Source organism: Jaculus jaculus, chromosome 2 (assembly GCF_020740685.1).
Source record: "Jaculus jaculus isolate mJacJac1 chromosome 2, mJacJac1.mat.Y.cur, whole genome shotgun sequence".
Classification (NCBI taxonomy): Eukaryota; Metazoa; Chordata; class Mammalia; order Rodentia; family Dipodidae; genus Jaculus; species Jaculus jaculus.
In genome coordinates this window covers 157,268,370-157,295,356 of record NC_059103.1, presented here as the reverse complement: position 1 = coordinate 157,295,356, position 26,987 = coordinate 157,268,370, and the positions used below count along the sequence as shown (strand labels likewise).

The 26,987-nt window shown below is 38.1% G+C and overlaps 1 protein-coding gene across 1 annotated transcript in view; it reads left to right on the top strand.

Moving 5' to 3' along the window:
• The window catches only part of Cngb3 (cyclic nucleotide gated channel subunit beta 3), a 185,209-nt gene that overhangs the window by 91,951 nt on the left and 66,271 nt on the right, over positions 1-26,987 (top strand). Inside the window, 2 exon segments of the mRNA XM_045143550.1 lie at positions 10,832-10,896; positions 11,596-11,718. Of these exon segments, the coding sequence (XP_044999485.1) occupies positions 10,832-10,896; positions 11,596-11,718 (188 nt within the window).

The window sequence follows — 26,987 nt, the reverse complement described above, 5'->3', positions numbered from 1 at the left end:
TCTACTTGCCATGTTATAATTAAATTACTAAACACACAAACCAAAGAAAATATATTGAAAGCAGTTAAAGACAAGAAGCAAGCCACCTACAAAGGCAAGTCCATCAGAATAACTGCAGATTACTCAACACAAACTTGAAAAGCCATAGGGCTTGGAATGCTGTATTCCAAGTTCTGAAAGATAACAACGGTCAACTAAGATTACTTTATCCTGCAAAGCTACCTATCCAAATTGATGGAGAAATAAGGATGTTCCACACCAAAAACAAAACAAAACAAAACAAAAAAACTAAAGGAATTTATGACAACTAAACGAACTCTACAGAAAATACTTGAAGGAATTTTTTTTTTTTTTTTTTTTGGTTTTCGAGGTAGGTTTTCACTATAACCCAGGCTGACCTGGAATTCACTATGGAGTCTAACGGTGGCCTCGAACTCACAATGATCCTCCTACCTCTGCCTCCCAGTGCTGGGATTAAAGGCATGCGCCACCACGCCCGGGTTGAAGAAATTCTTTTTCTTTTTTTTATTTATTTGAGAGCAACAGACACAGAGAGAAAGACAGATGGAGGGAGAGAATGGGCGTGCCAGGGCTTCCAGCCTCCGCAAACGAACTCCAGACGTGTGCGCCCCCTTGTGCATCTGGCTAACATGGGACCTGGGGAACCAAGCCTCGAACCGGGGTCCTTAGGCTTCACAGGCAAGCGCTTAACCATTAAGCCATCTCTCCAGCCCTTGAAGGAATTCTTAATGCCAAAGAGAAAGTAAAACACACAAGAGGAAATAGGAAAAAATAAACCACATTCAAATAACAGTTAAAACAAACAAGTAATGGGAAAACAGGAAACATTACAAAATAAGAATAATGGTGAGAATAAATGCAAATCTTTCAATAACTTAATAAATCTTTAATAATTAATAATAATTAATAAATCTTTCAATAACTCTTAATATCATGGCCTCAATGCACCATCCAAAATACACAGGCTTGCAGACTGGAGTAAAAGGCAGGATCCTGCCATTTGTTGCCTCCAGGAAACTCATCTCTCAATAAAAGAGAGATGCCACCTTAAGTTGAAAAAATGAAAAATGGTATTTCAAGAAAATGGGCCTAAGAAACAGCAGGAGCTGCTATCCTAATATCTGACAGGATAGACTTCAAGCCAACATTATTGAGGAAAGATAAAGTGGGGGGCTCCCAGTTTCATCAAACAAACACTATTAAAGTTAAGGCCACAGATAACATCAAACACAATTGTAGTGGGAGATTTCAATACCCCACTCTCATCAATTGATAGGTCATCCTGGCAAAAAATTAAACAAAGAGACATTTGAATTAAATGACGTCATGGAACAAATGGACCTAACAGATATCTACAAAACATTCCATCCAAATTCTGCAGAATATGCATTTTTCTCAGCAACACATGGAACATTCTCTAAAATAGAACAAATATTAGGACACAAAGCAAATCTCCACAAATATAGGAAAATTGAAATAATCCCTTGTACTCTATCTGGCCACAATGGGATTAAACTATAAATCAGCAACAAGAAAGGCTACAGAGCATACAGAAATTCATGCAGATTAAACAGTACACTATTGAATGATCAGTGATTCATTGAGGAAATCAATAAATTCATAGAATCAAATGATGATGATCGTACAACACACCAAAACATTTGAGACACAATGAAGGCAGTCCTAAGAGGGAAATTTATAGGTCTAAGTGCCTATATTAAGAAATTAGAGAGTTCACAATAAACAATTTAACGCTCCACCTTAAGGACTTGGAAAAAGAAGAACAAGGCAAACTAAAAAGCAGTAGATGAGAAGAAACTATAAAGATTAGGGCAGAAATTAATGAAATAGAAACCCCCCAAAAAAACAATCCAAAGAAGCAATGAAACAAAGAGTTGGTTCTTTGAAAGGATAAACAAGATTGATAAACCCTTAGCAAATTTGACCAGAAGAAAGAGGAAAGAGACAAAAATTAATAAAATTAGACATTACAACAGATACCAAAGAAAATCAGACAATTATGAAATCATACTTTAAGAATATACATGCACCTAAGCTTGAAAACTTGAAAGAAATGGATGATTTCCTTGATTCATATGACCTACCAAAATTAAACCAAGATGAGATAAACCATTTAAATAGATGTATAACAAGGAAAGAGATCCAAGCATTTATAAAAAGTCTCCCAACTAAAAATGCCCAGGCCCAGATGGATTCAATGGTGAACTGCACCAGACCTTCATGGAAAAACTAACACCAATGCTTCTCAAACTTTTCCATTAAATAGAAAAGGAAGAAATTCTACCATCCTTCTAAGAAGCCAGCATCACCCTCATACCAAAACCAGGCAAAGACAGAACAAAAAAATAAAATTAGGGCTGGAGAGATGGCTTAGCAGTTAAGCACTTGCTTGTGAAGCCTAAGGACCCTGGTTCAAGGCTCGATTCCCCAGGACCTACATTAGCCAGATGCACAAGGGGGTGCACATGTCTGGAGTTCATTTGCAGTGACTGGAAGCCCTGGCATGCTCTCTCTCTCTCTCTCTCTCTCTCTCTCTCTCTCTCTCTCTCTCTCTCTCTGCCTGCCTACCTCTCTCTCTCTCTCTCTCTCAAATAAATAAATAAATAAAAAGAAAAAGAAAATTACAGACCAATCTCCCTTATGAACATAGATGCAAAAATTCTGAACAAAATATTGGCAAACAGAATACAAGAATATATCAGAAAGATTATTCACCTGAACCAAGTTGGCTATATCTCAGGGATGCAGGGATGGTTCAACATACACAAATCAATAAATATAATAAAAATATAATACATCATACAAATGGTCTGAAGGACAAAAATCACATGGTCATCTCAATAAATGTAGAAAAGGCTTTTGACAAAATCCAACATCCTTTCATAGTAGAAGTATTACAGAAACTGGGACTAGAAGGAACATATCTCAATATAATAAAAGCTATTTATGACAAACCTACCATCAACATAATAATAAGTAGTGAAAAATGTGAAGCTCTTTCAAGAGATTCAGGAACAAAACAAGGGTGTCCAGTATCCCCAATTTTATTTAATTTAGTACTGGAAGTCTTAGCTATAGCAATAAGGCAAGAGACATTCATAAAAGGGATACAAATTGGAGCTGGGCATGGTGGTGCACGCCTTTCATCCCAGCACTCGGGAGGCAGAGGTAGGAGGATTGCCATGAGTTCAAGGCCACCCTGAAGCTACATAGTGAATTCCAGGTCAGCCTGGACTAGAGTGAGACTCTACCTCAAAAAATAAAAGAAAAAAAGGAGGGGGGATACAAATTGGAAAGGAAGAAATCAAATTATCACTATTTGCAGATGATATGATTCTATATATAAAAAACCCTAAAACTCTACCAGCAAACTCTTAAAGCTGATAAACATGTTTAGCAACATAGCAGGATACAAAATAAATACACATAAAGCAGTTGCTTTCCTATATACTAGCAACAAATGTGTGGAGAATGAAATCAAGGAGTCTTTCCCATTCACAATTGCCTCAAAAAAAATAAAATAAATAGATAAAGTACCTTGGAATAAACTTAACTAAGGAAGTGAAGGAGCTCTACAATGAGAACTTTAAAACATTCAAGTGAGAAATTGCAGAAGACACAAGGAAACGGAAAGACATCCCATGTTCTTGGATTGGAAAAATCAACATTGTAACTGGGCATGGTGGTGCACGCCTTTAATCCCAGCACTCAGAGACAGAGGTAGGAGTATCACCATGAGTTCGAGGCCACCCTGAGACTACATAGAGAATTCCAGGTCAGCCTGAGCTACCTCAATAAAAAAAAAAAAAAAAAGAATCATTATTGTGAATATGTCAACTTTACCAAAAGCAATCTACACGTTAAGTGCAATCCCCATTAAAATTTCAATGGCATTCTTCACAGGAATAGAAAAAAATCCTAAATTTCATTATGGAAGCAGGAATATGCTCAAATAGCCAAAATGATTTTGAGCAACAAAAATAAAGCTCATGGTATTACCATACCAGAGATTAAGCTATATTACAAAGCCATAGTAGCAAAAACACATGGTATTGGCAAAAAGACAGACATGTAGATCAATAGAGGACCCAGAAGTTAATCCAGGCAGCTACAGCCATCTGATTTTTTATTGTTGTTGTTCATTTTTTATTTATTTATTTGAGAGCGACAGACACAGGGAGAAAGACAGATAGAGGGAGAGAGAGAGAATGGGCGCGCCAGGGCTTCCAGCCTCTGCAAACAAACTCCAGATGCGTGCGCCCCCTTGTGCATCTGGCTAACGTGGGACCTGGGGAACCGAGCCTCGAACCGGGGTCCTTAGGCTTCACAGGCAAGCGCTTAACCGCTAAGCCATCTCTCCAGCCCCAGCCATCTGATTTTTGACAAAAATGCCAAAAATATTCATCCAAGTGGTGCTGGGAAAACTGGCTATCTATATGTAGAAAGATTAACATAGATGCTTGTCTTTCTCCATGCATAAGAATTAAATTCAAGTGTATCAGAGACCTTAATATCAGACCTGGAACTCTGAAATTGCTACAGGAAAAGGTAGGGGAAACTCTTCAACATATTGGCATAGGTAATGGCTTTCTGAATATAACCCCAATTGCTCAGCAAATAAAACCACTAATCAACCACTGGGATCTCATGAAATTACAAAGCTTTTGTACAGCAAAGGACACTGTGATTAGAGAAAAAAGACAACCTACAGAATGGGAGAAAATCTTTGCCAATTACACATCTGACAGAATATTAATATCCAGAATATACAAAGAACTCAAAAAAACAGAACAATAAGAAATCAAAAAAAGGGCAATGGAACTAAATAGAGAGTCTCACCAGAAGAAATACAGAAGACATGTAAACATCTTTTTAAAAGTGTGCTACATCCTTAGCCATCAGGGAAATGCAAATTAAAATACTTTGAGATTCCATCTCTCTCCCTTCAGAATGGCTACCATCAAGTAAACAAATGACAAGAAATGTTGGTAAGGATGCAGAAAAAGGGGAACCCTTCTACACTGTTGCTGGGAATGTATCTTGGCACAGTCATTGTGGAAATCAGTGTGGAGGTTCTTGAGAGAGCTAAAAATAGATTTGCCATTTGATCCAGCTAATAGCACTCCTAAGCATATATCCACATGACTTTCTCCATACCTTAGAGATACTTGCAAAACCATGTTTATTGTTGCTCTATTCACAATAGCTAGGAAATGGAACCAGCCTAGATGTCCATCCACAGATGAATGGATAATAAAGATGTGGTACAGCTACACAATGGAGTTCCATTCAGCAGTAAAGAAAATGAAATTATGAAATTTTCAGGGAAATGGATGGATCTGGAAAGGATTATTCTAAGTGAGGTAACCCCGGCCCAGAAAACCTAATGTTGCATGTTCCCTCTTATATGTGGATCCTAGCCTCAAATGTCTAGACTTGTGTGTGATCTGGAATCAAAAATCAGTAGCAGAGTCCCATAAGCTGGAAAAAGGCTATAAGAGAGGCAAGGTCTTAAGAGGATGGTATTGTATATATGTAAGTAGAAGAAGAGATTACAGGGAGGGGAAAGGCTTAAGGGAGGTCAGGGGAAGAGATTGTATAAAAGAAGGGCAGGGGGGAGGGTCAATCAAAATTCAAGATATTCTGAATAAGACATTTAATGCTGAATGCAGAAGATTTTTCAACATTTCAAGGATACACACCCAGAAGCCATAGATTGTCACTAGAAAATTTTCATTTCCTGGGATGGGATACCTTCCAGTGAGTTGTTGGCCAGGGAGGTCCCTGTTGCCTCCAAAGCATTACAGGCTATTGCCAAGGCCCTTGATTCCACATGAGAAAGAGATGAGATGGTAAGACTCTATTGCTAAAGACTTCACATGTCTGAGAGGCAAAGTCACTAAGAAATCAACCTGGTGCTGAGCAGAAAACCTTCTCTCTGTATACCAGCCAACTGAAAGCTGGAAAAATCTGCACTGTATGCAGTCTTATGGGTGACAGAAGTCTCAGCGTTGAAAAGAGTGAACACTGGAAACCTCAAGTTTGGCCAGACAGGCCAAATGACTGAACAAGTGCAATTGTGGCATGTGTGCTCCGGTGGAAACCAACTGTTCTCTGATTTGGCTGAAGGCCTACTCTATGGGAAGGAATATGTGCCTGGTACTGAAAACCTAATTAAAAGCCTATGGCAGGGAAGGTCATGAGCCTTAGGCATATAAAGCCTGCTTGCCTGGATAAGTCCTTATATTTCTCTAACCAAATTGCCCTGAAAGCACTATGCTTAATGTTCATACTCATATGTTAATGCTACTCTCAATTCTGGTTAGAGAAGCTTCTCTTTACAGATGGCAATGACAACTGGGATGTCCCAAAATACAACATAGTGCTGAGAAGAAGGGACAGAGGAGTGTCCAGTACTGAAACCTCTCACACCCACCAAGACTCAGGGTCTATTGCAGAAGAGGTGGTAGAAAGAATGTAAGAACCAAAGGAAGGGTACCACTCCTTACATACAACTGTCCAGATAGAATTTGGCCTTGATATCCAAGACCTCACAGTGCTTAGCAATACCCATACAAGACCCTCATAGTAGGAGAAAAATATGATGACATCAAGTTAAAGGAGAGACTAATGGACAGAGGGAGGGGATATGACAGAGAACAGTTATGAAGGAGAAAGTGGGGGAGGAGAGGGAAATACCATGGCTTGTTTTCTGTAAGTATAGAAGTTGTCAAATATGTGTGTGTGTGTGTGTGTGTGTGTGTGTGTGTGTGTGTGTGTGTGTGTAATGCTAATTCGTCACACTCCAACTCTGTATCCTTGAAATGTTGAAAAATCTTCTGCATTCAGCATTTTTAATATCATACATTATGAAAACCAACATTGGCCTTTTTTGATAGCCTTATATAGTGCTGTATGTCACTTATTTATAAGGGTGTTACTTGAATTTATAATTCTCTAAGGTAAATATTTATCATCTCTTGTCTCCAAGCCAAAAATGAGAAAGCATACTAAAGATCATAAATTTTCCACACTATGAACACTCAAGGTAAATTTTCAAACATTGCTTACTTGTGCAAACTTCTGTTAAAATCACAATATACAAGCTACCAGAAATTAAAATTGCCATACTCAGAACATTTGAGAATGAGTTTCAGAAATGCTGTAATAACAAATCATTTGTATGTGCTTCTAACTTAATAGTTATTGCTATTACAAAGATTTTTTTAAATTTTTCTTTATTTATTTATTTGCAAGGAGAGAAAGAGAATGGTTTGCCAGGATATTCAGCTCCAGATACATGCACCACTTTGTGCATCTGGTTCTATGTGGGTGCTAGGGAATCAAACCTGGGTCCTTATGCTTTTCAGGCAAGTGCCATACTTAATGTCTAAGCCATTAGCCCATACATAGATTATTTTTAATTCCAAATATTTCATTGCAGTCACATCTATATTGTATCATATATTAGACTATGTAATTTTAAAATCTCTTCTGTCTATAAGATCCTACAGCTCCAGGCACACTAAATGTAATAAGTAATATTTGCACACCACTCTTATTGTATCAGTTTTATAGACATACAACTAAGGTACAAAACAAAATTTTTGAAGGTCACATTGCAGATGGAAGAAATAGCATGGCAATTGGCTGTAGGGTCTGTGGTCTTAGGTCTTTGTAATATTTACTATTATAATGAAGGAGGATGTGGAGTTGGAGGTTGGAATATGTGCATGCAGTAAGATCTGAAATCAAAGTAGAAATAAAAAGAAAACCTTGAGGGAAATCACAACTCTGTTTGAATTAGATGACATAAAACCACTGTACCTTTGGATAATGCTAACACTTATGGGGCTTTACATTTTAGGGACAAGTAAATATAGACTGCGTCTGACTTAAAAATAAGGGTAATTTCAATCAACAACATATCATATTAGACTTTTCCTTTTTCATTTATGTTCTGAGAGTATGATTTTAATTATTGTAAAATAGAATTTTGTAAAACAGTATGAAGAAATGCATTATTGATTTTTCAATAAGCTTCACAAATATGATTGTAACTAGGGAGTACAAATAAAATGAAGCAGGAAGCTCAGAAATCAGTCACCATACTACAATATACTGCCCAGAGAAAAAACACCAATAAATAGCACTGTGGTGGTTTGATTCAGGTGTCCCCCATAAAATTAGGTGTTCTGAATGCGAGGTCCCCAGCTGATGGAGATTTGGGAATTCATGCCTTCTAAAGGCAGTTGTAGCCAGTTTCTCCTTGCCAGTGTTTGGCACACTCTCCTGTTCTTGTTGTCCACCTGATGTTGGTCAAGAGGTGATGTCCACCCTCTGCTCATGCTATCCTTTTCCTCTGCCATCATGGATCTTCCCCTCAAGTCTTTAAGCCAAAATAAGCCTTTTTTTCCCCATAAACTGCTTTTGGTTTGGTGATTTCTGCCAGCAATGCGAGCCTGACTGCAACAATAAAGTTGGTACCAGAATAGTGAGATTGTTGCTAGACACCTGTTGTGTGGCTTTGGCCTTTTGGAGATGATTTTCAAGAGGAATGTGGAAGGATTTGAAACACTTGCCTAAGAGACACCTTGCAGTGCTGTAAGCACAGCATGATGGACTATTCTGGTAAGGCTTGAAAAACCTGAATGGAGTAAAAACTAAGGACTGTGAGATTTGGCTTGTGAGGGTGAGAAAGTGCTTTGCCTGGACTGGGCTAGAAGCAGCTTGTGTGAGAGGCTTGCTGTTATGCCCATGTTCTGACAACATGTGCAGGGTTGTTTTGCATAAAAATGGACTGGTGTGAGCAGAGGGATATGGCACAGAAAAAATTAAATCTTTGGGCTGAAACTTCTGCCTGTTCAGCTGCAATTACATGAGAGATTACAGTCATTGAAATTGGGTCAGCTGACCTATATTGGAGGCCTCAGGAAAACTGTAGACTCTTTTGAAGGGGCCGGAATGCTGAAGGAGTGTCGTGTTCTTCAAAGTCTGCTTTATCCCCCACTGGATTAACAAATTGGCACCCCACCTGGTATTATGGAGTATAATAAATGCAGGAAGGAGAGGGTCATTGAACTTGCAACATGATCTTGGGTTTTGGAAATGGCCATGGGTACTGTGTAGCAGGTTTGCTGAATGCCTGCATGGAGACTTGGTGGAGCCATGAGGATGAACCATGGGTTGCAGTGGAGACCCAGTGGAGATACTGGGACCATGAGATGGCTGTGAGAGCTGCCGGCTCTGAATGAAATTTTCCAGTACTGTGAGTAGCCTAGCTGAAGGGGCAGAATTAAAACTCCAGAGACTTGTTGCTGGTTAGAATTATTGGATTTGGAGATTTGTCACTAGGTAGAATTGTTGTACTTGGAGCTACAGAATTTGGTTTGCCCTGTTTGGTTGAATATTTCTTTGCTATGCTCAATGCCATCTTTTGCAGTGTAAGTGTTTACTCTGGGCCATTTGGGGGGTTTTGGTTTATTTTTGGTATTATGACTCAGTTAAAATATTGTGGGGATGTTTGAACATCATTGAGAATAATAAAAACTATGGGGACTTTAAAAGTTGGTTGAGTGCTGGAAAGATAGCTTAGTGGTTAAGCACTTGCCTGTGAAGCCTAAGGACCCCAGTTCAAGGCTTGACTCCCCAGGACCCACGTTAGCCAGATGCACAAGGGGGCACATGCATCTGGAGTTTGTTTGCAATGGCTAGAGGCCCCGGCATGGGCACCTGTTCTCTATCTATGTCTCTGTGTCTCTTTCTCTCTCTGTCTGTCTGTCACTCTCAAATAAATAATTTTTTTTTTTTTTTTTGGTTTTTCGAAGTAGGGTCTCACTGTAGCCCAGGCTGACCTGGAATTCACTATGGAGTCTCAGGGTGGCCTCGAACTCAAGGCAATCCTCCTACCTCTGCCTCCCGAGTGCTGGGATTAAAGGCGTGCGCCACCACGCCCGGCTAAATAATTTTTTTTAAAGTTGGTTGAATGTATTGCATTTTACATTATGTATGGTTATCAGTTTACAGGAGCCAGGGGCAGAATGTGGTGGTTTGAGTCAGGTGTCCCCCATAAACATAGGTGTTCTGATTGCTAGATCCACAGCTGATGGAGATTTGGGAATTAATGCCTCCTGGAGTCAGTGTATTGTTGGGGGCAGGCTTATTGGTGTTAAAGCCAGTTTCCCCTTGCCAGTGTTTGGCACGCTCTCCTGTTCCTATTGCTTACCTGATGTTGGCCAGGAGGCGAAGTCCTCCTCTGCTCATGCGATCGTTTTCCCCTGCCATCATGGAGCTTCCCCTCAAGTCTGTAAGCCAAAACAAACCTGTTTTCCCATAAACTGTTCTTGGTTGGGTGATTTCTGCCAGCAACATGAACCTGACTGCAACAATGACCTGCATTTTTTAAATACATAAATAAAATTAGTACAATAAAATCCATTTTAGGGCTGGAGGGATGACTTAGCAGTTAAGATGCTTGCCTGAAAAGCCGAAGGACATAGGTTTGATTCCCCAGTACCCACATAATCCTAATGTATAAGGTGGTGCATGCACCTGGAGTTCATTTGCAATGACTGGAGGCCCTAGTGTGCCCATTCTCTCTGTCTCTCTGTCTCTCTGTTTCTCTCTCTCTCTCTCTCTCTCTCTCTCTCTCTCTCTCTCTCTCTCTCTTTCTCTCTCAACTAAGTGAATAATTTTTTAAATCCATTTTACAGTCTCTCTCCATTTTATCTAAATATATGAATATAAAACTAACATACTTTTACATTTCTTTGGCTTGTTTCCTATATAGTATACTTCATTTCTTGAGTTTAATCATCACCTAGAGTCAAGAATGAATAAAGCCTATGTCTACAGGTATGTATACTCTGAACCCTTAGAGGAGGCAGAGAAAGCAATTGTTCAAGAATTTAGGAGAAAAATGCCTATCTTGTTCAAAAAAAATGGGATAATTTCAGATTTTGTTCATACAAAATAAGTATTTACTCTAAAATAGATTTGGCTATTTCAAGTGAAATTAAAAGCTTGAAAATCATACAAGAAATGGAACCATGTGCATGTTTCAGTATATACAATTACAGGCAAGCATGCCTTTGCAAATCTACTTTCTGTCTTTCTTGTGACAATTACTTCCTAATCTAAATTTCACTTATTTGCTGCTCTGAGTTTCAGTAGCGCTGAGACATCTAGTCACAGTTCATCACAGCATGAAGTCCCACGAGCTTTTTAGATATCCAGTTAAATCAGCATGGCCTATTTTATGGGACTCAAATGAAGAAGTGACCCTTGAGGCATGTCTTTCATGGAGTTGACTCACACCATCTGTGAAAAGAAATGAAGACTTTTTTTTTACACTCTGTCAGGCTCAGTCAAGACACTGCAGTCAGACAAACATGTGATGTCACCATCACCTTCTCCTGTTCTAATGAGAGTTAACAGTTGACAAATTTAAAGCAAGAGGGCTTGCTGGAGAGTTAGAGTAAAAGAGAATGCTAAAAATAAGTTGTATTCCAGAAACAACAGAAATCCTTACCTGGCATTTATCCTTTCTGACAGAGTCATCCGGACAATTGGATACCTGCTATTCATCCTGCATATCAATGCCTGTGTTTATTACTGGGCTTCAAGCTATGAAGGAATTGGCACAACAAAATGGGTATATAATGGTGAAGGAAATAAGTATGTTCTAATTATTGAAAGAAATATTTTACTGATCCTTCTTAATTTTTAGTGTCTGTGTATGCATTTTCTTGTCCATGTTTTTAACTGTTAGTCATAACATAGGCAGCAAGACCTCTTTATTGTGCTTTAAGTGAAAAGTATAAAACATAATAGAAAATATCAGTCTATCTGAATCACAGTAAATGTGCATGTGTATGCATACACACACACACACACACACACACATACACAAACACATTTCCACAAGCACATGAACGTGAATTTGTGTGTGTGTCCTGGGTCGATCTGTGAAAGAAATTCATTGCCTACTCTAGATCATGATCAAAAAGTGTAGAAGCTTCTGTTTTAGATAACTGAACAGTTAGGTCACTTTTAATAACTACAATGCTGATTGTTAGTAATGATCAATGTTAATTATTTAGAGGGCAGGTGCACTGGCTAATTAGTTTAGCACTGAAGGGTTTTATAGGTTTATGGGTCAGCCATAACCAATGACTCAATTAAATAGAGAGTAACAAGGATCATAAATAAAACTTGACAATTAAGAGCAAGTATCCCAGGAATAAAAGAGATCATTTGAAAATTTTAATGTGAAAGAATAAGGATCCTACAGTGGTAATTGGATTATTTAATAGCAAATTTTCCTATGGCTAGGTACAAGGGCCTGGGATAGGGTAAATTACACTGACTTCTGGCTAAGTGAAATGACACTGGACATGTTATAAGGCAATGTCTTTGCTGAAAAAAAGGTAAGCACCAACTTTATTTTACTGTACAACACACAACATTGAAATGAAAAGAAAAGGTAAAAATAATGTCACAAAATTATACACTATGTAGTAGAAATCAGATACTTATAAGTGATTAAAACCTTTTTTTAATTTTAATGATAAATTATTTTTTAATCTTATAATCAGAAGATCCACTGGTTATGAAAACATATAACATACTAAAGAAACCCAGTTAGTTTGAGGAAGTTTATAACCAAACCTGGGAATTTTTAATCAAACTGATTTAGATTGTGAACTGTTTGCTTTGATATGAATAACTAATTTTGTAGGAAATTAAGAGATCAACTGCACTAAACACATCTTACCACAATGGTTAAAATGTATCAAATGTCAGGTTTAGTATAAGATATAAATCTTAGTTGAACTTTTCATTGCTCTGAGAAAATACCTAAGTAAACAAAATAGAAAAGGCTTGTTTCAGCTCACACTTTCAGAGATTTCAGTGCATTGTATACTAGCTCCATTGTTATAGGCCTGGGATGAGCTAAAACACCATGGCACAAGTGTATAGAAGTGGCCATGTCTTCACTGTTCCCACAAAGTAGAGAGTGAATGTCTACAATAGTGACCCTTCTCCTTTTTCTATTTATTCTGTCTAGGAGTCAAACTCATGGGTTGGTCACTCATATTCAGAACTGACCATTCCATACCCTTAGTTATCTTTTCAAGAAATGTTCTAACCAGCAAACCTAGTCTCTTGCTTTTATTAATCTCTTTAGACATTTATTACTATTGTTATTAAGAACATAATTTGTATGAATACATCATGTATTGATGCCATCTTTTCCATCCTCCCTGCCCAAATTCCTCAGCAGGCCCTCTTCAGTGAGGTTTCTAGTATTCCCCTTGGGGTTGTGGGTTATTCACTGTAGGAGCAGCAGTAAGTTACTGGGAGGAGGAAGTGCCTCTGGATATGACATCCCAACCTGTGACTCTTAGAGTCTTTCCACCCCTCTTCCTCATAATTTCTTGAGCCTTGGCACACAGGGGTTGGGGGTGCTTAGTTTACTTTAGTGATGAACTCTTAGAAACCTCTGATTTCGGCTTTGGTAGGTGTTGAGTATCCTCAGAATCTGGCTCCTTAGAATCAAGGACACCATGGAAGCAGTGATTGTGCTCATCTCTCCACTTTGTGGTTTCATCTGGGCCTTGACTGAGATGTGAGGGGTGGTTTATCTCCTCAGGTCTTACTACCTTCTGAAAAAGAAAAAACAGACTCCCCAACAGAGAGGGAATTCAGCAAAGTTAAACTGAATAAGCATTGTGAATTTAGAGAGAGTTTGATGGAAGTAGCCCCTTTTGTAGCCAAAGACGAGTGGGCACATAACATTGGAGAGTATAATCTTTGTCTCCATAGGATACAGACCTGGTTTCCACTTCCAGATATGGTTTCCACTTCCTTTCCACTGAGTGGATCTCTTAGCCAATCAGAAAGCCATTGATTACCCACCCAGGCTGTGTGCCACCATCACACTGGTGTGTACTTCTTGTCAGGCTGGTGGTTTCTGAGTATCTTAGACCCCTGCTTGCTCACACCATTGTTGACCACTTTCCTACAGTAGCTCATATAGCACTTTCTGGGGATTGCTTCTCTTCCAGATTCTAGCCAGTTCTCTCCATGTTCTGTGTTGGCTGCTTATGCTCTCTTCAGCAATAGGATCTTACCTTTTACCTCTAGTGCGTAATCCAGTGCTTTAACAGAAGCCCATCTCTACAGTCAACAGCTAGGTGTAGGTAGTATCTATTTCTGGAACTGTGAGTTATAGGTCAGAGCTAAAGGTTTTTAAGGTTAGGCTTCACCCTACTCTCTCCAGGGCCCTTCTTTTTGGGCAATCTCCTGTTACACTTGTTGGGAGTTATATCTTTTAGTCTATCTTTAAGGAAAAAGGAGGTTTCTATGGTACCAGTTCATTTTGGGTTTAGTTTTGTGTTTATTCCCCCTAACTGTCCCCTTCCCTGCCCCCCACAATCCCTTCCATCCCTATTGTCTGGGTCTCAATTTAACTATACGGTATGCCAGTAATTCAAGCTTATGCAGGGTAGGAACTGCAGATGAGTGAGAACATGCAGCCTATGATTTCTGTGATTGTGTGTGTTTACTGAGTATGATCTGTTCTAAGTCCATACATTTTCCTACAAATTCCATTGCATCATTTTTTTTTTTTTTTACTGCTGAGTAGAATTCCACTGTGTATATGCACCATGACTTCAAAATCCATTCTTCTAATGATGGGCGCCTGGATTGATTCCAGTTATTGACTATTATAAATTGAGCAACTATAAACACGGTTGAACAAATATTTCAGTAGTAAAATGTGGAGAATTTAGGGTAAATGCCCAGTAAGGGAATAATGGGGGGGGTCTGTTCTATATTCATCTTTTTCAGAAATCTCCATATATTTTTTAATTTATTTGAGAGAAACAGACACAGAGAGAAAGAGGGGGAGGGAGAGAGAGAATGGGCATGCCAGGGCCTTCAGCCACTGCAAATGAACTCCAGATGCATGCACCCACTTGTGCATCTGGCTAACATGGGTCCTGGGGAATCAAGCCTCGAACCAGGGTCCTTAGGCTTCACAGGCAAGCCCTTAACCACTTAGCCATCTCTCCAGCCCAGAAATATCCATATTGATTACCACTGTGGTTGTACAAGTTTGAATTCCTACCAACAGTAAGTTTTGGGGCACTTATGTATAGGATCATGTCATCTGCAAATAGGGCTAACTCAACTTCCTGCTTTCCAATTTTTATATCTTTTATTCCTTTCTCCTCTCTTATTGCTTGTGCTAGGTCTTCTAGTATTATTCTAGTAAATGAAGGTTCCTCTTTCCCAACATCCTCACCAACATTTGTTGTCATTTGATTTTTTTTTTTAAACTGGAGTAAGGTAGAATCTCATAATTGTTTCAATTTTCATTTCCCTGATGGTTAGGGTGGTTGAAAATTTTCTTAAGTGTGTGTTATACATTTGGATTCCTTCCTCTGAGAACTCCCTAATCAGTTATCTATCCATTTTGAGTGGGTTGTTTGATTTGTTTAGTTTTTGAATTCTTTGTAGAGTCTAGATATTAAACCTCTATCAGTGGCATAGCTGGCAAAATTTTTCTCCCATTCTGTGGGTATTATGTTGACTCTGCTTATAGTGTATTTGTGTAAAAGCTTTTTAGCTTCATGAGATTCCATTGTTTAAGAGACTATTTAATTTCCCGGGGTACTGGGGCATTGCTCAAGAAGTCTTTCCCCATGCCTATATTGTGGAAAGTTCCTCCTATCTTCTACTAGTTGAAGGGCTTCAGGTCTTACATTGAGGTCTTTAATCCATTTGGACTTTATTTTTGTGTACAGTGAGATGAATGGGTCTAGTTTGATTTTTCTACATATGGTTATCCAATTCGTCCAGCACCATTTGTTGAAGATGCTGTATTTTCTCCAGTCTACATTACTGGCATCTTTGTCAAAAATCAAGGAGCTGTAGATACTGGACCTAAGGTCTGTGTCTTCAATTATGTTCCATTGATCTATATTTATGTTTTTATGCCATTCCATGCTGGTTTAGTTACTATGTCTTCATAGTATAGCTTTAGATTGGGTATTGTGATATCTCCATAGGTGTTTCATTTTAGATCTGCTTCAGTAATGAGGGCTTGGGAGCCTCTGTGTCTCTGGATATCTGGTTGGAAGGAGTTGAGTATTCTCTGTGTCTATCTTCTTCACCCTTGTGCTGATACAGGTTCACCAAGGAAGCAGTAGTCTTTCTCATTTCCCCAGATTCTCTTAGTTCCAGCTGAGGACCTTTTGAGGTGTGATGAGCTAGTTCTCTCCTTAGAATCTGTGTCCATCTGAAAAAGAGAAGCAAATTCTCCAATGAAAAGTGAAGTTAGCACCAGATAAATGGGATAGCCTTTGTTTTCTTAGAGAGAATTTAATAGGTATAGGCCCTCTTTTAGCCCATGATTGGTGGGAGCTTAATAATGGAGAGTGGACTCATTTGTGGATATGGTCTGACTTGATTCCCAGCTCCAACTATGGGTTCCATTCCACTGAGCAGATCAGTTAGCCAAATCAAGAGCATGGGTTCCCACCATGGCTGTGCACCACTATTGCACTTGTGTGAGCATCAGGTCAGGCTGTTTGCTGCTGAGTAGCTTAGACCATGAGTTGTTTGGACAGATGTTGGTCCTTTTCCCCCAGTCACTCATGTAGCACCTTCTGGCCCTAGACAGATCCTGGGATTCTTATTGATATTGCATTAAATTTGTATATAGCTTTTGATAGTACTTCCATTTTCACAATATTATTCTACCTATCCAGGAGTGTGGGAGGTCTATCTTCTCAAGTCCTCCCCCCATTTCTATTTTTTTTATGATCAATTTTATTTATTTATTAAATACAGAGAGAAAGGGAGAGAAATACAGAGAGAGAGTGAGAATGGGCTGGCCAAGGCTTCTAGACACCACAAACTCCAGACACATGTGCCACCATGTGCATCTGGCATATATGGGACATGGAAAATCAAACCTGGGTCCTTAGGCTTCATAGGCATGTGCCTTAACTGCTAAGCCATCTCTCCAGCCACCTCCTCCATTTAGTTCTTGAAATTTATATATTTTCATTTTATAGGTCTTTCATGTCTTTGGTTAGTGTTATTCCAATGTATTTGATTTTTATTGTGTCTATTTAAAATGGAACAGCCTCACTCTTTTCTTTCTCTGTATATTTGTCCTTTGCATATAGAAAGGCTACTAATTTTTGTGTTGATATTGTATTCTGCCACATTACTGACTGAATTTATCACCTGTAGAAGTTTTGAGATAGAGAGTTTTGGGGCACTTATGTATAGGATCATGTCATCTGCAAATAGGGCTAACTCAACTTCCTGCTTTCCAATTTTTATACCTTTTATTCCTTTCTCCTCTCTTATTGCTTGTGCTAGGTCTTCTAGTATTATGCTGAAGAGCAGTGGTGAGTGTGGGCACCCCTGTCTTGTTGCTGATCTCAATGGGAAACTCCTTAAGTCTTTCCCCATTAAGAATTATTTGGGCTTTATTTACAGCTTTTATTGTGTTTAGATATAAACCATCCATGCCCATTCTCTGCAGTGTTTTGAATAGGAAGTAGTGGTGTATATTGTAAAAGGCCTTTTCTGCATCTATTTAAATGATCATGTGGTTCTTGTGATTAAGTTTACTTATGTGATGTATTATGTTGACCAATTTCCATATGTTGAACCATCCCTGCATCCCTGGAATGAATCCTGCTTGATCAAGGTGGATAATGGTTTTGATGTGTTGCTGAATTCAGTTTGTGATAATTTTTTTTCAGGATCTTTGCTTCTAAGTTCACCAGGAATAGTTTTGGTAGGTGGTAGGTGTCTCAGAATTCATCCATTTCTTCCAGATTATCCAATTTTATAGAGTAGAGGTTTTAGAAGTATGACCCTATGATTCTTCCAGTTTCATTGATGTCTATAGTTACCTCTCATTTTTCATTTCTGATTTGGTTAATTTGAGACTTTTGTGTTTTTCATTTGATCAAATTGGCCAAGGGTTTACAATCTTTTTTTTTTTTTTTTTTTTCAGGAAGGGTCTCATTCTGGCCCAGGCTGACCTGGAATTCACTACATAGTCACAGGGTGGCCTTGAACTCATGGTGATCCTTCTGTCTCTGCCTCCCGAGTGCTGGTATTAAAGGTGTGCCACCATGCCCAGCTACAATCTTTTTTAAAAAAAAATATTTTTATTAATTTATTTGAGGGGCAGAAAGAGGCAGATAGAGAGAATGGGCTCACCAGGGTTTCTAGCCACTGCCAATAAACTCCAGAAGCATGTGTCACCTTGTGCATCTGGCTTATGTGGGTCCTAGGGAATTGATCCTGGGTCCTTTGGATTCACAGGCAAACACTTTAACCACTAAGCCATCTCCCCATCCTGGATTATCAATCTTGTATATTTTTTCAAAGAACCAGCTCTCCTTTTATCAGTTTTCTTAATTGTTTTGTTTCCAGTTCATTAATTTATTCTCTGATCTCAATTACTTCTTTCCATCTGGAGCTCTTAGGACTGGATTCTTATTCTTTTCCAAATGCTTTTAGGGGCATGACGAAGTTATTAATTTGAGATCACTTCATCTTTGTTATGAAGGCATTTAGTGCTATGAATTTCCCCTTAGGACTGCCTTTATTGTATCCAATAAGTATTGACAGGTTGTGTTTTCATTATAATTCAATTCTACAAATTTTACAATTTCTTTTTTTATTTCTTCCATGACCTATTCATTGTTTAAAAGTGTTGGTCAGTCTTTAGGAAATAGTAGAATTCCTGATGTGATTCTTGTTGTTAATTTCTAGCTTTAAAGTATTGTGATCTAATATGATGCAGAAAGTTAAATCAATTTGCCCAAAATTATAGAGGTATATTTTATGACCTATATGGTATATTTTGGAGCAGACTCCATGAGCTAGTGAGAATAATGTGTATAAGAATTGGGGTGGAAAGTTCTGTAGATGTCCATTAGGTCTAGTTGATCTATAGTGTTGTTGAGCTCTATTATTTCCCTGTTTTATTTTCTATCTAAATGATCTGTCTATTGATGACAGTGGAGTATTGATGTCCCCAATTATGGTTTTGTTGTCAAGTAGGTTTTGTTTAATAAACCATGACACACCTGTGTTTGGCACATATAGATTTATGATTGTGATATCTTCATTTTGGATCATTTTCTTCATGAGTAAGAAGTGGGCTTCTTTGTTCTTTTTGATTAATTTGTTTTGAGGTCTGTTTTATCAGTTATTAATATAGTAACACATGCTTGCTTCTTATTCCCATTTGCTTGGAATATCATTTTCCATCCTTTCACCCTGAAAAGGTGTCTATCTTTAGTGGTGAGGTGGTTTTCTTGAAGACAGGAGATAGAAGTGTCCATCTTTCTGATCCACCCTGTTAGCTTGTGTCTTTCAATGGGTAAGTTAAGACCATTAACATTTAAGGATATCACTGTGTGGTTCAGTTTCTTTCCTGCAATGATGAAGTGCTTTCTTGGGGTTTTGTGCTTTCTTGGGCTTTGTACTTTTTTGAGCCTGCTCTAGTTTTGTTTATTGTGATCATCTTGTTGTAGGCTCTTGAGATTGGTTGTTTGACTCTTCTGTGTAGATTATTTCCTAAAGTATTCTCTGTAGGTTATTCTTTGTGTTCATATAATCATAGAGTTGACATTTTTCATGGAAAGTTTTTCTTTCACCATCTATTATGACAGAATTTTCACTGGATATAGTAGTTTGGGTTTGAAGCCATAGTTTTTTAGACTTTGAAGTGCTCCACTACAGGCCCTTTTAGCTTTCATGGCTTCCACTGAGAAATCTGAGGCCATTCTGATTGGATTGCCTTTGTAAGGAGTGAGTAGTTTCTTTCTTGCTGCTTTTAGCACAGAGAGTATTTTATTTGTTAAGAGTTTTAACTGTGATGTGCCTTAGAGAGTTTCTTCTTTGCTCCTCAGTGTTTGTTGTTTTGAGAGATTCTTATATCTCAATGGGTCTCTCTTTTGAGAGACTGGGAAATTTTTCTTCAGTGATTTTGTTGAATATATTCTCTATGCCTTCAGCCTGGAATCCTTCCCTTTCTGATACATCCATGATCCAGATGTTTGGTCATTTTATGGCATTCCACAGATACTTCATACTGTGTTCACATGATTATTTGAACTTAGCAAGGTTTTTGGACTCCCAATTGATTGTTTCCATCTTGTCTTCTAGCTCCAAGATTCTTTCTTCCAGATGAGTGACTTTGTTAATGAGAGGTTCTAGAGAGTTTTAAATGCTCTATTTGATTTTTGTTTTCTGTTGCATTATTTTACATTATGCCCATCTCTTATTTGAAGTATAATTTCAGTTCAAGTAGTGATTTTCTTGATGGTTCCTAGAATTCATTCTTGCATTTCATTATGTCTTCATTGAGCAGTCTTTTTACTCACCTTCAACTTATTTATATCTCTTTTGGGCCTTCTCTGATTTTCTTCAATTACATTAAGCCAAGTGACAAAGCTGAGCGCTGTAAGAGATTCTGCTCAGTCTCATTTATGTGATTACTGGTTTGTTTCCTTTGCTTTGAATTCAGCAATTTTTTTGATCATAGTCACATGTGTTTTCATTTTGGGATTCAAGTTCTACTGTTTTCCCTATGATTTTACTGGAGGCTTCCATTGTGAGACTAAGCATCCTTGGTGGAGATCTCTTACTCTTCTGACTTTCGTTGAATTTTTTGTATTGTGGTCTACTCATCTCAGGAAAATGTCTTATTGTATTGAGGAGGAAGCAAGTATTTTTCCTTGTAGGATCTTTAGTGTGCGTTCTATTTTAAATGTGAGCCAGAATGGTGTAGAATGGGATTATAACCACAGATCCACAGATTGTAGAGACTGCAAATATGTCAAAGGTACCTGGGGAACTAGGAGCTCTAGATTATTCACTCCACTTGTACACACACTTCAGCACAAGGGATCAGGGGTTATGTAATCAGGAGCCATGAAGCTAGGGAGCCAGGTGCAAGAGGCCAGCTCCCACAGTGGCCCATGCATCCTCTGGCTCAGGGGAACAGGGATTTGATGACCCAGGACCTGGTCAACCAAAGAGCCAGAGCAAAAGGCCTGCTTCTTCAGCACACACACAGGAACCAGGCTGCCCAGAGCCAATAGCAAGGGTACTGGGACCAGGGAGTTGGGAGGTGGGGAAGAAACCAAGAGCTCTCTCCCTCTCACTCTCTATATGCACTTTCCAGAGCAGGGGTTCCAGGACTTGGGGACCTAGGGACAGGTCAATCAGGAAGATAGAACAAATGTCTTCTTCAGTAGCATGCTCTCAGGGTCTAGGTAGCCCCAAGCCCACAGTAGGGTTACCAAGACCAGGGAACTGAGAGATGGAGAGGGAGCCTGGAGCTTTGGCCTGTTCACTGTGCCTAGACATTGTTTTTATATTTTATTTTATTTATTTATTTATTTATTTATTTAAGAGAGAGAGAAAAAGAAAAAGGTGGAGAGGGAAACACAGAATTAATGGGGGCACCAAGGCCTCTAACCACTGCAAACAAATTCCAGTTGCATTGCCACTTTTTCATCTGGCTTATGTTGGTAGTGGGAATCAAACCTGACTCTTAGGTCTGACAGACAAGTGCCTTAACTGCTAAGCCATCTATCCAACCCCTTTTTAAACATTTCTTAATCCAATCAGGCTGACAATATAGATTGACCATTATATGTGAATAAATTGTTAGAACACATTAGAGCTAATATTTTACACAGTCTTGATAGGAAAGTAAAATGGTATAAATATTTTGTAAAACAGATCAGGAAATTTCCTTAAAATTAAGTATTCTGCCTTACAACTTAAAAATTGCATGCCTAAATATCTATCAAAAAAATAGAATATAAGAACATTCATAGAAGCCATGCTTATAATACCCAGAAACTTAAACAACCAAGATATTTAGCGATAAATGAATAATTTGAAAAAAACACTATAGTATGCATACCTATAGCAGATATTACTCAGCAATTAAATATTGATACACTAATAACTTTCTAATGTGGTGAGAAATATCTTAAGCAAAAGCATACATACTACAACCCACATACTATGTGATATCATTTTGTGATTCTATAATGGGCAAATGATCCCAGTTACAATAATATAAAAAAGAAGTCAGGTGTGGTGGTACATGCCTTTAATCCCAGAAATCAGGAGGCAGTGGTAGGAGGGCTGCTGAGAGTTCAAGGCCACCCTGAGATTGCATAGTGAATTCCAGCTCATCCTGGGCTAGAGTAAGATCCTACCTCAGAAAACAAAAACAAACAAACAAATAAAGAATAAAAAGAAGGGCTGGAGAGATGCCTTATAAGATAAAGCACTTGCCAGAAAAGCCAAAGGACCCAGGTTTGATTTCCCAATACCTACATAAAGCTGTTGGCACATTTGTTTGCAGTGGCTATAAGCCCTAGAATATCCATTCTCTGTCTATCTTCTTCTCGCTCTCTCTCTCAAATAAATAAATGAAATATTTGGACTAGAGAGATGGCTTAGCATTTAAGGTGCTTGCTTGTGAAGCCTAAGAACCCAGGCTCAATTCTCCAGTACTCACATAAGCCAGATGCACATAGTAGCACATGCATCTAGAACTCATTTGCAGTGGTTAGAGGCCCTGATGTGCCCATTCTCTCCCTCCCTCTCTCTTTCTCTCTCTCTCTCTCTCTCTTTCTCTCTCTCTCACACACACACACAAATAAATAAGAATTTATAAAAATTAAGAAGTTTACAATTTATACACTGAAAAGTACATGTAAATGAATGAAATCAAAGCAGACACCAATTAACAAAAAGAAGGGCTGCAGAGATGGCTTGATGGTTAAGGCATTTCCCTACAAAGCCAAAGGACCTTGGTTCAATTCCCTAGGGCCCACGTAAGCCAGATGCACAGGTTGACACATGCATCTGAGTCTGAGTGCAGTGGCTGGAAGCCCTGGCACATCCATTCTCTCTCTCTCTCAGCTTCTTTTCCTCTCTCAAATAATTAAATAAAAATAAAAAATTAAAAAAAAAGAAATTGTTTCTAGATTAGGAAAACTATTATTGCTAGAATGTTCAAACTATTCAAGTGATCTTTATATTCAATGCAAAACCTATCAAAATCCCTGTGGAATTTTTTTTTCCAGAAAGGAAAAAAGATGCAGAAATTCATATGTAATCACAAAGACTCCAAATAGCTATTTTAAGTTTGAAAAAGGAGAAAAAAGTCTAAAACCATCACACTTGCTAATTTCATAGTATATTACAAAGATATAGTGCTCAAAACAGTATGCATAATTCTGGCATAAAAATAAATATATAGGCCTATGCAACAGAATGGAGAGCCCAGAAATTATCCAATATATATAATAGATTAACTTGTCTTTGGCAAGAGTGCCAACTGTACACTAAGGAGAAAGATAATGTCATCCATAAGTTGTGCCAGTAAATCTGCATGTGCAAGAACAGAAGTGGACCCTACACAAAAGTCAAGCAAATGTGCTAAGGACATAAGTGTAAGACTTAAAACTATAAAACTACTAGAAGAAGACATAGGAGAAATGCTCCATGAACTTGGTCTGGGCAATGATATTGTAAATATAGCACCCAAAATATGGGCAATTAAAGTAAAAATAGAAAATGAGCTTATATCACACCAAGAATCTTCTTCTCAGCAAACAGAGCATGTACCAAGGGCTGATGGGATGGCTCAGTGGTAAAGTGCTTGCTGCATAGGCATGAGGACCTCAGGTCAGATCACCAGAATTCATGTAGCATGCAAAGCATGCTTGTGCATAACTGTAATCCCAGCACTGGGGAAGTGAAGACAGGAGGACCTTTGGGGCTTGCTGGCTAGCTTATCTTGACCAATCAGTGACTCTGGGTTCCATGAAAGAACCTGTCCCAAAAAGTAACATGAAAAGTGATCAAGTATGACAACCAACATCAACCTCTGACCTCCTCTGTGACATGTGTGCATTCACACACATGTGCACACACACCTGCCCACACACACAAACATATACAGGCATGCCACATATAATCTAAAAAATAATAAAATAAAATTCATAAAAATGCAACCTACTATGTTAGAGAAAATATTTACAAACCATACACTTGATAACATAGTGTCTAAAAGATAAGAAATTCAAACAATTTATTTTTTTTTTACTTTTTAAAAAATACATTCTATTAGTTACAAGCAGAGAGAAACAGAGAATGGGCACACCAAGGCCTCTTGCCACTATAAACAAACTCCATATGCATGTGCCAGTATTTTTGTCTGACTTTACATACTAGGGAATCAAACCCAGGATATTAGGCCTTCCAAGCAAGCATGTTTAAACACTGAGTCCTCTCTCCAGCTCCAAATTCCTATAATATAATGGTAAAATAATTAATAAGAAAATGACTTAAAATATTTCTCAAAAAAGACATTCAAATAGCCAACAAGAACAACATAAACATACGCACAGTTATTAATCAAAAGGCAAAAAAAAAAGTACAGTCAAGGTTACGGAGAAAGGAGAACTCTCATACACTACAGGGGTATTGTAAATTAGTGTATCCACCATAGAAAAAAGCATGGAGGCTTTTCAACAGTTACACCTTTTTGCCCTTTTGATGATAGGCTTCTACCTGGTGTGAGATTGTACCTCACTGTGGCTCTGATTTTCATTTCCCTGCTACTTCATGACACTGGTATCTTTTTATACACTCTTTTGGATATGTGTATGCATTGTTTTGGGAAATGCCAAACTAGATTATTTGACAATATTTTCAATCATATTGTTTATTACTTTTGTTGTTGAGTTTTCTTTTAGTTACTTATATATTCACAGAGGAAGGATTCCTGGTCTCACATTTCTTTTAAGTTTTATATCAAATTCTGCCTTATGTTTTAACTTGGAGCTGTCTGTGTGTTTGTTGTGTTATATAAAGTAAGTTTCCATAGTGTAATGGTTACCACTCTGAACTCTGATGTGTTATATAGTTTATACAAATTCCCTGTTTTAAATCAGCCAGATGGAATCTCCTTGAAAAGATCTATCTGCCTAGAGTGTACGTATTACAATTGGACACACTTGACTAATTAAGCTAATCCTGGAAAATCAATATGATGCCATCTAATTAAATTACAAATCTTACCTTTGGATGTGTGTGTCTGGGTGTAAGACATGACTGAGAATAGAATCTGAAAATAAACCCCAAAGCATCAGAGCAGAAAACTTGCAATTAAGTTAGCATTATTATGTGATACAAAAAAGTTCATAGCTAACCCTTTAAATGTGGAAAAATCAATGCCAAATTTCATATTTGGTTGTAATTTAACATCTACAAATAAGAAAATGAAGGTAGGCAATACACGTTTGTTCCTATAGACACCAAAGTAATTTTGGAATCCTAACACTTAGCATTGGCCATGTGAAAAGAATATCTAGACAAGAACCTGTGGCCAAGATAAATTAGGTCATAAGAAATTATAAATTGGAATTTGAAAAAGTAAAATGAAATCCATAAGTTTACTTTGCACTTTTTCAGAGTGGTTCTCTTTGACAAGTTCACTAAAATAATAGTTGAAGCCAGCTAGAAAAAATAATGTAAACACTGGTAATATTTTTATCCCAAGGAAACAGTAGTTCCAAGTCCTACCAAAGAATTTGTTTTTTTCTGTTTCTATAACCACCAAGTTTAAAAATTCCCCATGTTGGGCTGGAGAGATTGCTTAGTGGTTAAGCACTTGCCTGTGAAGCCTAAGGACCCCGGTTCCAGGCTCAATTCCCCAGGACCCACGTTAGCCAGATGCACAAGGGGGCACACACATCTGGAGTTCGCTTGCAGTGGCTGGAGGCCCTGGCATGCCCATTCTCTCTCTCTTTGTCTCTCTCTCTCTGACTCTCGCTCTCTCTGTCTCTCTCTCTCTCTCTCTGTCTCTCTGTCTCTCTCTCTCTCTCTATGTCTGTCACTCTCAAAATAAATGCAAATAAACAAAAAAAAATTTAAATCCCCATGTCCATTTAAAATTATTGAATTTGAAAATGAAACATTTGTTTCTAGGTCTGATTTTGAGTACTGGCTTTAACATACAGTTTTTACCATTCTTTTAAGCCTCTAAGTCTTAGTATCTGAAAAAGATTACCTTTGTTCAAATATGAATTCACAGGCATCTAAAGCCTGAACATGCTAATATTATACATGGCCACTGGAATATGAACTGAAAAGTTGAGTAAAGCATGCTTCTACAGAAGGTTCTATGGCTACCAGAGAAACTAGACAAGTTAGTCCACTGTCTCATCCCACTAAATCCACATGTCTGTCTATGATATCTTTGGATATATTCTTCATCTACAGGAATTTTTTAAGGATTTCATCTGAATGCCTGTCCCAGGCAATATTATTAGATTTAGTATATTTTTGCTCAAATCTGGCTTTCTTCAGTGCTGCAGTGCTAAATAATTACATCCAAGAGTAATTTTCCTGATAAAATGGAGCTCAGTTAGTTCTCTTCTGTCTTTTCCATGGTTTACAAATCATTAATACAAAAAGATTTGTGTGGAAAAAGAAAGTGAATGAATTCATCTATTATGTTTTCCACTAATGGAAAAAATTGGTTCTGAAATGCAATGGGCTCTCCCATCAATATAAAGCTACTTGCTTTATAATATTCCCCTCAAAATTGTCTCAATTTCTTTGCTGTACTGATCACTGAGAAATAAGTTCATTTCCTTTCCTAGAAATCTGATCTGGTCTTAGTGATTTTCTTGACAAATACAATGTGACAAGAAAGCAAGATGTTATATGACTTCTGGGTTACAAGAAACTTCAAGCTACTTCCTGGGATCTTGTTACTCTGGAGGACCAGCGGCCATCAAAAAGCCCATGTAGAGGTTATGCACAGAGACATTTCCTCCCCTCCCCATAACTGA